This window comes from Mycteria americana, chromosome 5 (genome assembly GCF_035582795.1).
Source record: "Mycteria americana isolate JAX WOST 10 ecotype Jacksonville Zoo and Gardens chromosome 5, USCA_MyAme_1.0, whole genome shotgun sequence".
NCBI lineage: Eukaryota > Metazoa > Chordata > Aves > Ciconiiformes > Ciconiidae > Mycteria > Mycteria americana.
In genome coordinates this window covers 12965549-12980135 of record NC_134369.1, presented here as the reverse complement: position 1 = coordinate 12980135, position 14587 = coordinate 12965549, and the positions used below count along the sequence as shown (strand labels likewise).

Here is a 14587-nt window from a genome sequence, read left to right as displayed (position 1 = left end):
GTAAAATTAATAAAGGCTTAATAGATTAGTCTATTGGGGAAGCTTTTACATTGCTTTATTAAAGAGTCGCAGGTGACTATCAGAGAAGCTGTATGTGAATGGAATGGACTATCATAAAATTTAACTTTGCAATTAGCAAATGAAGACTGCTAAGTATTTTTATTTGTAAGAGGTCTCTGCTATTCATATATGACAGTGAAATTCAGAGGCTTGGTTTAGGTAACTTTATTCTCTCAATATGCAGTTCGCATCAGTAAAAACTGATAGACTGGAATACCTTTTAAGTTTTTGCTTTGTATGATAGTCCTGTCTTGTTTGTGAGAGAACTTAGAATATCTTATATGTTTTTGTTGCAGGATTTTAATGTTCATCTACACTAAATAAGACCTCTCTTAAAGCATACTTCTAAACAGTCATAAATATCAATTGGTGGGGGATCAACAAATAATAAGCCTTTCTTCCCCATAGTGTAAATTTGATTTACCTATGATAAGCACGTGCCCTTGCATTACTCATTTTCAGAAGTTTGTAACATCAGTACAGGTATTGCTGTGCAAACAAGCTGTACACAGTAGCTATGTAGGCTTGTAGAGGTGTACTCTTCGCTGGGTAAAGAACTGGCTGGATGGCCAGGCCCAAAGAGTGGTGGTGAATGGAGTTAAATCCAGTTGACGGCTGGTCACAGGCGGTGCTCCCTCAGTATTGGGGCCAGTCCTGTTTAACATCTTTATCAATGATCTGGATGAGGGGATCGAGTGCACCCTCAGTAACTTTGCAGATGACACCAAGGTGGGCAGGAGTGTTGATCTGCTTGAGGGGAGGAAGGCTCTGTAGAGGGATCTGGACAGGCTGGATCGATGGGCCAAGGCCAGTTGTATGAGGTTCAACAAGGCCAAGTGACAGGTCCTGCACTTGGGCCACAGCAACCCCATGCAACACTACAGGCTTGGGGAAGAGTGGCTGGAAAGCTGCCTGGCAGAAAAGGACCTGGGGGTGTTGATCAACAGCTGGCTGAATATGAGCCAGCAGTGTGCCCAGATGGCCAAGAAGGCCAATGGCATCCTGGCTTGTATCAGAAATAGTGTGGCCAGCAGGACCAGGGAAGTGATTGTGCCCCTGTACTCGGCACTGGTGAGGCCGTACCTTGAATACTGTGTTCGGTTTTGGGCCCCTCACTACAAGAGAGACATTGAGGTGCTGGAGCGTGTCCAGAGAAGGGCAATGAAGCTGGTGAAGGGTCTGGAGCACAAGTCTTATGAGGAGCGGCTGAGGGAACTGGGGTTGTTTAGCCTGGAGAAAAGGAGGCTGAGTGGAGACCTTATTGCTCTCTACAACTGCCTGAAAGGAGGTTGTAGCGAGGTGGGTGTCAGTGTCTTCTCCCAAGTAACAAGCAATAGGACAAGAGGAAACAGCCTCAAGGAAACAGCCCCTTTAGATTTGGAATTAGGAAAAATTTCTTCACCAAAAGGGTTGTCAAGCACTGGAACAGGCTACCCAGGAAGTGGTTGATTCACCATCCCTGGAGGTATTTAAAAGATGTAGATGTGGCACTTAGGGACATGGTTTAGTGGTGGACTTGGCAGCGTTAGGTTTACAGTTGTACTTGTTGATCTTAAAGGTCTCTTCCAACCTAAATGATTCTATGATTCTATTCTATTGCTGGTCACAGGTTTTGTATCTGCCATGGAAGGGATGCCCAGCCTAAACCATGCAACTGAAGTGGCTTTGGATGTTTTAACTTTCTCCTGTGTGCCCAGGAGAATGTTTAAAAAGGAGCTTCAGGGTTTTTAAGTAGTTTATGGGAGCAGCAAGAATGGTAAAATTTTATCTCAAATTTTCATAAGCTTTCCTGAGGCCAATGGTGAGGCTGAGAATCCTGGCCCCAACAGTGGCCAGTGGGCAGAAGCAGAGAATTTGGAAAGTGTGCGTTAATGCTTCACATGAATACTTCCAGCATCCAGTGATTCATGATTCAGATGCTTGCTGAATGAGAAGTGCTATCTATTTTTACTGACATTGAAGGGTTTTTCTTTTTTAATAGAAACAATCTTATAGTAATTTTGGTAGCTTACAAATTTATTGCAAAAACATTTGGGCAAAACTTGTATGTAGTTAAGCAAGCCACCTTTTCAGGTGGAGGAAGAAGCTACTAGCCTCTTGCAAAATGTAGAAAGTCAGATGTCAGTTGAAATTCTACCAAGCATGGTGTAACAAGATGGGCTTCAGCACTTTAAGAAGAAAGCTTTATCTCAATTTAAGAAGCAAGCATTAGAGTTTGGTGGCAAACATGTTATTCAAAACGGCTACATTTAATGATTAACCATTTTTCTTGTGAATTCATCTAGCTTAATTTTCCAATACAGAGGTAGCATATACCTTAACTTTTTTGATCAGAGTACCTGACTTCTTGAAGAACTGCATAGAAAGAGAACCTAAAATAACTGAAAGTAGGTATTTCATATCCCCACCTCCTCTAGATATTTGTGTGCTTCTTTGTCTTCTGTCTTTGAATATAAATCCAGTGTCTGTAATCCATCTTCTAATGGTACGTTACTGGACAACGCTACCTGTCTAGTCTTGCTTAGTCTTGCTGCATCTTGTGCCCAAAGGGTGGGTGGTGTGGTGGACTAAAGCTCTTACAGAATTAGTTTCCTGTAAAGACATGACACCTTGTAACACTGACAAATGCTACCTTCCAAAAGAATATTCTGAAATTGTTCCATCTAAATGATTTATTTGTGGATGAATTGTCTTCCATGTGACTGTATGAAACTAGTTCTTGTTGGAAACAGACAAAAAAAGTATTGACCCCCCACAACTTTTTAATGTGAATTTCAAGTATCAAGGATTGATTCACTTTTTGGATAATTCATCTTGTGAATCAAACCTTTCCATGGACTACTTGTAGACATACTGATGGTCCTTAGTTTTTCATGGTTCTGCAGGCTAAACCATTATAATCAAATCATAATCAATTAATAATCAATATTTTTAAAAATATTTTGAGTCACATATGGTATTCAAATACTATATGAAATTCTATTTATGCCATTACTGTAGAAACAAAATTGGATTTACTTGGAGAATATTTTTTCCAGAAAACAGTACTGTCATAGTCATGCATACTTCTGCTCCCTTATAGCCATGAAGGCCAACAGATGGACGAGGAGTATGTCGGTAAAGAGAAGTTAGCACTTTCCAGTTGGAAACTGTAGCATAACTAGAAATTGTTGTTCCGCTTTCCTAGATTACATATTGAACTCCCAGCAATTTTTGCCGTGAATTTACACAGGGTTAACCAGCTAGAATTACTAAGGTCATCTTAGTCTCTGTTTTGTTTCTGTTAAGCTATTGATACACAGCATTTGTCCAGGGTTTTTTTTGCAGTTTCCAAGTGTCATAGAACCATAGAATCATAGAAAGGTTTGGGTTGGAAGGGACCTTTAAAGGTCATCTAGGCCAGCCCCCCGGCAGTGAGTGGGGACACCTTGAACTAGAGCAGGTCGCTCAGAGCCCCGTCCAGCCTGACCTTGTCCTATTGGCTCACTGATTTCCTGCTTCCGCCCCCCCCGGGCCCCAGATACAAGCTGTTGGTTACCACAGACCTAATAACATGCTTTATTTTAGTTGGGATGGATCTGAATTAGTAAGATGTAGAATCTGAAAAACTTACTGACTGCTTGGCTTTTTTATGAAGTTATAGACAAGCTTTACCTCCACCTAGAATGGAGGTAGGCACTGCTTTGTATATTTGAGAACAGGATTTCAATTTTATAGACTGCATTACTTTAGCTTATAACATTTAAAAGTTTCATGAATAAAAGTATACTTAGTCATCCTATTCTTCTTGTTGAACGGGAGGGGTGGGGGTGTGTGTGTGCCATGCATGGTTTGACCCCCTACCAAAAGCTGACCAGCTTGACCTTGTCTTTGATGTGTTTTGTAGTCTCCGGCAACACCTGCTGGACAAAACAGTCAACTGTACACTAAATTTTTGTCTTTAGTGTTTGTGTGCTAGTATGACACTCGATGCTGAGTGTTAGAAATCATTATCTTGTTCTGCAGTAGCAATTGAGCATTCTTGCCAGCAGTAGCTCAGGTAAGTGTTGACTTATTTTTTCATCGCACCCCTCCTCCCCCTTCCTCGGTTCTGTAGGCTTGGAAAAGGCATCCTCATGATTTCACCATATATATGATTCAGTATATAACATGTATGCATGCTTAATAAATCTGTGCATGTGTGCTACCTATGAATATCACTGCTATAGCTGTGCTTGAGGACTTGGGTCTAAAGCAGTGGCCAGCAAGAGTCAAAAGCAGGGCTGTTCCCTGCCTGAACCTTACCTTCTTCCAGTGAACCGTGGAAACAGTCTCAGAGCTGTGAGTGAGCTCCCCCGGTTGGAGGCTGCTGAGCTGACACACATGGTCTTGTCTCAAGAAACGCTGCAGGGAGAAAGCAGGAAGAAGCAGTGACTGGGCAGGCCAGCACACGGGAAATTAAGGTCCCGCTTCTGTTAAACAGTTGGAATTGGATGAAGATGCTATCTTCCCAAAGTATAATGGGATTGGGGTAGGGGAAAGGGAGGTGCCCCGAGGAGAGAATATTGCTGTGCCTAATTAAACAGGAAGCAATTTATTACTGTTTAACGTGTTGCTCAGAGATCTGAGGTTGTACACGCTTAAAAATTATCTGAGATTCTGGATAGTCTTGAAAAATCTAAAGAATTGGTTTCAAAGATCTTCCTTTTGCCAGTTATTTGACTCCCTCTAATATACAGCTTCAGTATTTAGCATGACATCTGAATAATCATGCTGGTCTAAACTGATTTCTCTGTTTGACTCAAGGTGAAAGCAGAATAACTGGCCTAATTCTAATGAATGATCTTCTATGTATCCCTAGGGTTACTGCCAGATAGGTGGGCTAATGGACATAAAAACCTGCTGCTGTTACTGAATTACCATTTATGCACAGGAAAAGATTTTGTTTGTTCAGCCTGCATCCTGATGGAGAAGATCTTGTTCATCTATTGATTTACAGACAACAGAATGCACCACTAATGAAAGTATTTTAGGCAAGGTGTTCTGCAGAATAGGGAGGGGGGACAGGAGAAAAACCTCTTATTCCCAACCTTTAGTACTAGTCTCACCAACCACTGATCTTGCGTGATCTTCCTACCTCTGCAGGTGTTTCTTCCTGCCTCTTTTCACTCTCAGCTACTTAGGTGTTAAGATGTTTAAGGTAGAATCTCCCCATATATTTGTTCCATGCCTTAGCAAATGGGATTTTAATCTCCCTTTGGTTTTGTAGACACTCGTCAATATTGACTGACAGTCTTTTACACTAACCCTGCTTAAATGGCTTTTTCCATTGATCATTTCTCTCTCCAGTTTCCATCCCAAAACATGGTATCAGATGGTTACTGCAGTACACACCTGGGATTTAATTTCCTCCTCCTTTCTGCAAGTAAGGCATCTGTGGTATTCTGTTCTACGGTGAGTTCTGTAACTTGGTGAGAAAAACCTTATCAGCTACAAGTGTAGAGCAAGATGTGTGTTACCAGGGAGGAACTGAAAGGTAACTTAATGCTCTGTGTTTTACCTCTTCATTATGTTTGTTTTGTCAAGTTTGAATAGAAATGCATGTGTTGTGCATATGTGTATAAATACCAGAAAACTATAGTAAAGTAGGTGTGCTTTGCTGGAATTGCTTTAAAGATTGCTATAGAAGTCTTAGAAGTGAATGGAAAATTAACTTTTTTGTAGGAGAGACTGAGCTGCCATTCTGATTCAGCATCTAATGCTGCTTCCTATTTCACCTAAAATAATTTTCATGCTTAATTTCTACATAGTTTCAGTGAGAATGTTTGAGGCATGTATATAGGCAAGAGAGAAAACTTTTTAAAGTATTTAAAAATAAGAAAAACCAATTCCTCAAATGGCTTCAGGACTGGGTTACAGTATAGTGTCAAATTTACTTACCTTTTTTTTTTTTACACTGTCCTCCAATGCTTCCTTGAGATGTTTTATGGTGGGATTAGTCTGTTCAGAAACTATAACATATTGATCATGAACACTGGCATTTGCTTTAGTTTTATTTTTCTACTGAAAGATCGCTATGAAATGGCAGATACTGGAAACACAGTTGGCTACAAAGTTGGCTTAATGGTCTTCAATTTCTGTTTGCTTCAATTTAGTTTTCCTGTGGAGAATGAAAACGACTGGTCTAGCCACAGTTCAGGAAGATTTTCTCTGGGCTAACAATGAGCAGAAAACTGAGTTGCTGATGTGTCTGAATTCTTTCCCTGATGGCAGTTTAACTGACTCAGTGGCATAAAACAAAATTAGTAACAGTTCAAATGCGTAATCTTTCCTCTGGTTAGAACATCCCTGACAAATACTTATTATTTGGCTAACAAGGAGTAATTAAGCTTCTGCAGGGAGGAGGAAGAGAAAAGTGATTGACCTCTTAAGGCTGAGCCTCAGAAGGGTCTAAGTAAAGCTTCTTCCTGAAACTGTGAATCACTCTATGAGTGTGAGCCAGTTTTCCCTCCCTGATCTCCTCACCACCCCTCAGTCATGTTTTTAACTCTGGTGAGCAAACAAGATTAGAATAAGCACAGATTTAAAATAAAGTTGCTGAGATCTCAGACAACTTTCAAGAAAAGCAGAAGTATGTTACGTTGCATCAGAACTTACTTTTCTACCATGCAAGCAATTTACAGTTTATGTAGTGCTATCAAGGATTTCAGGGTTAAGTGTGATCACTGTTAATTAATGTTCTATGGATTATATGTCAATCTTACCTTCAAAGGTTTAGAATGTAAAGTCTTTGATAAGCAAAGATCCAGATTAGCACGTTAAAGCAGAAGAGTTGCTTAAAATAACTCACACTTTGGGTGTGGATGCAGTTAGTCCTGTAACTTTGTTAAAGCTATTTTGGGTAAGTATAAAAAACAAAGGGTTTGTTGAACAGCAATTTTATGTCTGCATATGAACTTCAGTTTAACTGGCTTTGCTCAGTTAGTTCAATCCTATAAAAACTATTTTAAATATGAGTATGCTTATATAAAATCATGTACTAGTTTTATGCATAACTTGTACGTATCCTTTTGATTAACCTACCAAAAGCTGGAGCAGCTGAGGCTTATATAAACTACTCATTTTAATGAAACATTTAAGTGTGAACTGTTAACCTATTGATCTGAATGGAACTGTTTATATTCTTAGTGGAAAACAAGTCCTTGTTCTGGCAAAGGATATCAGCATGTCATTTAAATCAGAAGTAACAGAAGCCAGCAAAAAAGAATGAAGAGAAAATGAACAGAAGCACTCAGCTTTTTTTACAATTACTTTGTGGGACATTTTGGTTTAATTTCATTTTTCCACTCCATTGTTTTTATAAAAATGATCTGCCAAAATCACTGAACTCTGTTCAAAACAGAAATCAAGTCCCTGCCATGAGGAGATTCATGTGTGAACGATATTAATTGCTTTTCCTCAGTGACATTTCACAGAACCTAACTGTATTTTAATGCACTTTATTAGGGATGTTCTGTATTTAGTGGGACCTTGTGGTTGCTCAGCTACCAAATAAAATAAGTTTGTTAGGTTATCTGCATATACAAAAGTTGCCTCCGTCCTCCTTAAGTGGAATAGCTGTGGCCAAATTGGAGAAATGCTAATGTATTTCAAGATTATAGATGTTTCTGGTAATACTAACAGCTATGATGTTAGCAAATCAGGTTCATTAGGAAATGTAATCCAATTAATTGTTGATGTTAATTGTATAGTTCATATCATCCATCTTGAGGAAAGATGGATGATAAATAATTGTTTGTGGATTCCAAGGTCCTGAATAAACTATGGAGGAAAAAGGTTAAGAAAAATGAGGGGGGGAAAAAGGCTGCTAAGATATGCCTGGTGAATAAGGCAGGTTGTGTTTGACTATTTACTGGACTACTGAGAGACTACGACATCTCTGCATTGCTGGAGTATTTTTGTTGCTGTAAGCTAGACAAGAAACTAAAGAATAAAAATTACCAGAAATCTGTGGATGATTCTAGTCTCCAATTTCCTGCATACAGAAAACTCATTTTATAAATTATCACGTATGAGAATTAAAAGAACTTCCTACAGTGGACTTTGCTATCTGCTCTTCTGTAGTGATCCTGACCAGAAGACCATTGTACATTGAGGATTACTGATCCATGTAAGTTAGGCCTGTGCCTACTCAGCTTGTGCTGCACTGTGCTGCCTGTCCAGCCTGGCCTGTGGGGCCACGTGTGTCCCACAGCCACGGGATAAATTTACCTGGTTGATTGTACCAGAGGAACCTGCAGGCAGCTCCTGCTTGGTACCCGCGATTATACCCCCTGCCTGGCCTGCCCTTTGGCTGAAAATGTGGCAAGAGGTTCTCGTGTGAACATCCTTTCTGTTTGGCAGTAGAAACGATGTATAGAGTTGTTTCCTTGGAAATCAACTCTATAGTTGATTAGAAGGAATTGGAAGAGTTGTAATGAAATCCTGTAATAGCTTGAATGACCAAAATGCTGTAACTTTTCCTTGGGCAGGATCTGTGTGACGTGCTGCACCTTGATCAGAGACCTGGTTGATGCTGCACAGCTCAGGGTTCCCAGCACCTGACAGAATGTAAGGTTATCTATACTGTCCTCTCCATTATAGTGTTAGCTCCAATAAACAGCATTTTGAGTGGTACTTTAGAGTCTGAGTGCTTTTCTTACTGGGATCATAAGAAACCAGCAACACCTGGTGCAAAATGGTCATCTTGCTGTACCTGCCAGAACTATTGCACTTGTGGAAAGTGCTATTTTTGTTCTGATGATGCAGTTGAAGACTAAAATTGGACAAAAGTTAAATTTTTTTCCTTGTTTGTTATATGTCTTGAATTTGGGATCTTAATGGTTCTACTTAAAATCCATGAAAATGAAATCTTAACTCGATTGTGAGCTGTGTACTGTGAATTATCTCAGGTGCAGCATTCAAAGCACTGTATGTTGCGGTATTATCTTCTTGTCACTTCTGCCCTAGATGCAACTAACCATATTATTAGCAGAGAAACACCATTGTGGGATCCGCTAGCAAGCACGAGGAGTGTGGAGACAACTGAAGTCCTTGCACAGCAGCTGCTCTCACCATTGCTTAGTCTGAAGCCACACAGCATTTAAGAGGACTTGAACACAACTCCTTGAACTCCCCCTGTGCAAAAAAACCCCAATACAAAAAAAAAATCCCACAAATGCCCCAAGAACAAAACGTCTTCCTTGTGAGAATATTTTGTACCCCTCCTGCTCTGGAAGTAGTGGTGAAGTTGTTTTTAGCCCTTCCCCCGTTATTTTTGACTGAACTTCATACACTCCAGCTGTATGCAGCCTTCGTTGCAAGCCGTTTTTTGAAATTCTTGGGGCTGAAGTAGTCTATGAGAAAAGTTACTTTTCTCTGTGTGAGCGTATCCTACTGTGAAAATCAGGCGGCGTCTCCTGTAAGAACAGCTGTAGCCTTGGGCACGGAGCTACCCGCAGCGGGGGCTGGTCTCTTGCAGGGGCCGTGGAGCCGGCGCTGCTGAGGCAGGGCAGCTCCGGCGCACCTGGCGAAGCTCCCGCTCTCCTCAGCGCCTCAGGCCGCGCCAGCCCCCCCCCGGCCCCTCGGCTCTGCTGCCCTCGGGCCTTGCCTCTGAGGCGGGACGCGCGCGGCTCCCGGGGCGGTGCCTGCAGGGCCGGGCACCCGCCCCCGGGGCGGTGCGGGGCGGGCACGGCGGCGGCGGAGCGGGCGAGGCGAAGGCAGAGCGGCCGCGGGAGCGGGGCGGCAGCAGCCGGCGGGCCGGCCATGGTGGGCCTCAAGGAGGAGCTGCTGAAGTCCATCTGGCACGCCTTCACCGCCCTCGACCTCGACCGCAGCGGGAAGGTGTCCAAGTCCCAGCTCAAGGCAAGTGGGGCGGCCCGACCCGGCCGGGAGCAGCAAGGAGAGAGAGGGATGACGAGCCCAGGGGACGCGGAGTGGGGCCAGGGCCCGATGTAGGTGTGAGAGACCGTGACATGGGCCTGGGCTGTCCCCACTGGCCGCCTCCACGGTGGACATGGGGGTGCTCGGCCTGGGACCTGCCTGAGGTGGTCAGGCGCAGGGCCAGATGAGGGGATTCAGCCTCCCATTTTCGAAACTCACTTGGGGGCTGTCAGCTGCATTTTCTCCATTGAGGCGGTCGTTCGTCACACAGCATTGCCAGTCGCTGTGGCTCCTGGACGCCTGCGTCCTGCAGGAGGCTTGGCTTATTTTCATTCTGCCCAGGCAAGCACTTCGTCCTCCCCAAGATGTCAATGCACAAACCCTTGTTGTGCTTCTGGTCCGCTTTCAACCGCGTGTCCTTGGTACCCTTTCTGGCCAAAATCTTTTGTGGGGTAGCCACAAGGTCCCATATATAGGGGTTGGCTGCATCCAAGTGAAATTCATAGCTTGCCAAGGGGAGAGTGAGGTTCTACAGTGCTCTCTTATTTGGATATAAACAGGAGAATTAGTCAAGAGGCTCCAACTGTGCCATTCTTTCCTTAGCTTATACGCTGAAGTAATGTTTGTGCTCTTAAAAGAGCTCTCAGGCAGCTTGCTGAATCCAGTCCCATCTTGGCCCTGCTTTATGGGACCATCTTGGCCTGAGAATAATAGCAGGGATCTGGCTAAATAAATATTTTGAATAAGAAGCAACACCTGTTGACATTTGAGACTGTGGGTCCTTGTACTGAGTGCTGGAGTTGTGTCGTCCGCAACAATTAGCTGAAGTTTGCACCCTTCGTGGGATAAACTCCACGAGCGAGAGCGACCGTGCTGCAGGCAGTATTTCCAAGTGTGGTCGGTAGCTAACGGACTTTGTTTTCAGCGTTGTGTGTTGTGGACACTTATTACATAATGTGCTGCAAGCAGCCCGTTCCTCTTCTCCTTTTCTTTGCTCGGGGTGATCAGGCTGTGAGATACAGCCTAACTTGGTCAGAAGTGACTGTGGGGCAGGAGTCAGGTGAGAGGCCAGACCTAACTGCAAGCTCAAGCTGAAAATGTGTAGATGTCCCAGGTCTTTTACAGGTGGTATCATGAAAGTGAGTATTTGTGTTGCAGTGTTGCAGGACTAGCTGAAGTAGGTTGCAGAGAAGTGTTTTTTTTATTGTCCTGCTTTTTGAAGGAATCCTGTTTTCTGTCACACTACCACACCTTGTGTGCGCTGCCGCGATTTGTGTGCTCAGCGCCGTCACCCGGGAGGTGTGTCTGCAGCACGTGTTGGTGTGCTGGTCAGTGAAGAAGCTGTTGTGGTTGCACAGGTGCTGGGGTGAATTAAATGGCTAAAGAAGCAGCCAGGATGCTGGTGGGCTTGTACGGCTTGCTCTGTTGGAGGTGTCATCACTTATTCTCTAAGATCATTGACTGACGTAGGTGGATTAGAGCAGCAGTTGTATTTCCAAACTGAAGCATGGTTACTTGTCTTGTCATGCTCTGCTGTCTTATTAGAGCCCCAAGTCTACAAATGCTTGTGTTTAAAAAAAGCAAAAAAATAAAAAGGAGAGGGGAAATTAAACTTGTCCCCTCATTACCTATCAAGCATCTTCCTAAACAGTTTTGATGTTTCATTCTGTCTATCTGTGAGAGAGAAGGGATGAAAAAAAGTGGGTCTTTGTGGGTCTGTGCAGTTCAGTCTGTGATATAAAGGCTCCTGAGGGAAGTGTCAAGTCGGGGATCTGGGAATGCAGAAACAAGTCTGAAATGAGGCTGCTGCCTTCTCCTGTGGCCACCAAGAGTTAGTTTTCAGGAGACACAGGAAGAGGTAGAGAGTGGTCTTCTGTAGGTTTTTTGTGGCAAATGATGAATGTGTTGTCAAACTGATAATCCTACTGGGGAGAAAAGGTGTACGTTATGGCAGTAGCCCTGCATTGCTGCAGCAGAAAGGGCTACGCCTTTCTGCTGCAGGAGGACAGCAAAACAGAAGTTCCTGTCTGATTGATTTAGGGCTATGTTGTACTAAGAAGGTATTTCACGATAAAGTATTTCTCATCCACGTTACCATGAGGAAGATATAACACCCCTATAAAATGGAGAGATGAGGCTTGGAGGTAAACAGGTTAGTAGAGATCTGTGGTATTAGAAGAATATGTTTAATAATTTAGTGAAACTCCTGTTACTAAAAAAAATGGTAAAAAACCCATTTGTTTTCTGAGAACAGCGTGCAGTGTTGTAACTTGCTGAACTCTTCCCTCCTCAATAAGAATACTTACTTACCACAGATCGTTTGAGTTGTATAATCCAGTATAAGGTATTGCCATCATGTTGTACAGAAGATCCTAAGTATAACATGTTGGCTGTTAAAGGGAGTGATTTCTAGTTTCTCTACCTAGAAATGATCTTTGAACCTTCCATACAAATAAATAATTTTCATTAAATATTGTGAGAAAAATGAACGTGTGTTATGTAGCTGAGGCCCAAAGTGGGGCATCACACTTTGTTTTTAATATATCTAGAGCAAAGGGATGGAGGCGAGTGAATTGGGTCTGTTCTGTAGTCTGGAGAAACAGCAAAAGCTTGGAGGAAAAACTAGGACTTGCTTGGAATAGTAAGGATTTCACGAGATGTCTTTTATCCATTTGTATCTTTTGTATATGGTCTGAGCTGCTGAGGAAAGAGACAGTCAAATCAGTCCTCTGTGTAATTTTCAATATTATCTTCTTCCAGTATGCACTGATTTTTTTTTTTTTTTTTTTTTGTCTAATCAGTAATCTCCAGAAGTTCTACTGTTATGCTGGCTGCAGATCTTACCTTTTTTCTACATCAGCAGAAACGTTTGTGTATTCTGTTCTTAAATTACATGTTTAAATATGGACACAATCATTATTTTGTTTCAGCACTTTCAAACACTGATACAGCAAGGCTAAAGTATAAGTTCTGTGTATGCAGTTACAGCTGCTGTTGTGGTTTGAGCATGAGCTACGTGCAAATACTTGCTTTCCTATATTTAAGTCCAATTTCATCTTTCTTGCAATCTGCAATTTTAAAGTTGATTTATTTTAAAAGTTTCTGTAATGTGCCAACATTCAATCTGCTTTTCATCCGGATCTTGAAACACTGTGGTTTTAAATTTATTTACACTTAGTAGCCAGTAATACTCCTTGTAGTATGTGTGTATGATTGGGTCTTGGAAAGAATACATGCCAATTAGTTTTTACACTCTGTCTGGAAGCTCTTCCTGACATTGCTTTGTGACTTGTCTCTGCTTAGGCAATGGAGTTATTTGGCTGCTCTTACTTTGTTTTGTGTGCTACCACTGGGGTGGATTTTCAAAGTCTTGGATTCCTGGTGTGATATCTGCAGGACATGGATAGTGAGCACCTCGTGAAAATACGGTCTCATTTGGGCCCATAATATGTGGGTGACCAAAGTTACTAGTCAGGCTTAGAAAATATAAACTGGTCTTTAATCGTATATGGGATGTTATAGGATTATTATACCTCTTATCTTTGTTTTGCCTTTTTACTAAATGGGAAGTCAGTGGCCAGTGGGAAGAGGAAAAATGGTGTAATCAGGGGCAAGAGGGATGGTCCGAACGGAGAGGAAGACCTTGAACAATGCAGCAAGGCACTGGAAGGGTTGAGAGCCTGTGACGAGTGGGCTGGACCCCAGCCGGACAATTGACTTTGTACAACATTGAAGGATGGTAGGAAATTAGTCATTATGACTCACTATGAGAGAGTTGTACTCTGACGTTATTAACGGGGCTCAGAAGCATTTGTATTAGGGCAGTCATGAGGAATCGTGTCTGTAAGGTGCAAGGGGAGGGATGCCCCTCTTCCAGAAGAGCTGGCAAACCAAGGCAGCTTGTAGACCAAAAGGAGGGGCATTAGGAGACAACGGGGCCATGATACTGTGTTTGAGAGGAGCAGCTGCCAGTGGATCAGCAGCCCGTTTAACCTTTGTCCTTGAGGTTTTGTCAACTGGTTTCAAGGAAGATGTAGAAGAAAGGCACAGTAGATGGACGATGTTTACTGGGAGCTCTTCCTAAGGGCTGGGAGCCGCAGGGCAGAGAGGCAATTCCCTTGGCAATCGGACAGATGCAGGCTGGCACCAGTATGTGATTGGGAGCCAAAGTGGGTGTGCTGATAATGAAGGCAAGAGGAAGGGTGAGGTTGTCAAAAATGGTGTCTGTGAGTGTCCAAGGGAGAAGGGAGCAAATGAAGGAATGGAGAGGTGATGTGGGTGAAGGGCACTAGCATCAGGAACCTGAGCTGGTGGAGGCCGGGCTTGAATACACTCGTCTGGCTGGGAAAGAGGTTGCTGCACTAACCCCAATGTTAAATAATAAGACTCCTAACGGAGCATTTACTACCTGAGTGGATAAGGAAGCTGTACCTTGGAGATGCAAGAAACTGTATACTTAAGAGGTACCCTGGTTGAAGAGACCTTGTGCCTGTGACAAGGGGCATATACGATGCTGGTTTCCACACTGGTCAAAAAAGGAAAAGGGGAAGTACTTGTGAGTAGCCTTATTTTGGCTGGCTAGCTGCTGACATGGATGTCAGGGAGACACGAGCCAAGAATGTCTTGG

The 14587-nt window shown here is 42.8% G+C and overlaps 1 protein-coding gene across 1 annotated transcript in view; it reads left to right on the top strand.

Moving 5' to 3' along the window:
- The first annotated feature begins 9784 nt into the window (after positions 1–9784).
- Positions 9785–14587, top strand: part of SWAP70 (switching B cell complex subunit SWAP70) — a 42703-nt gene continuing 37900 nt past the window's right edge. Inside the window, exon 1 of the mRNA XM_075502162.1 lies at positions 9785–9942. Coding sequence (XP_075358277.1) covers positions 9844–9942 — 99 coding nt within the window. The 5' untranslated portion in view covers positions 9785–9843. The remainder of the gene's footprint in view (positions 9943–14587) is intronic.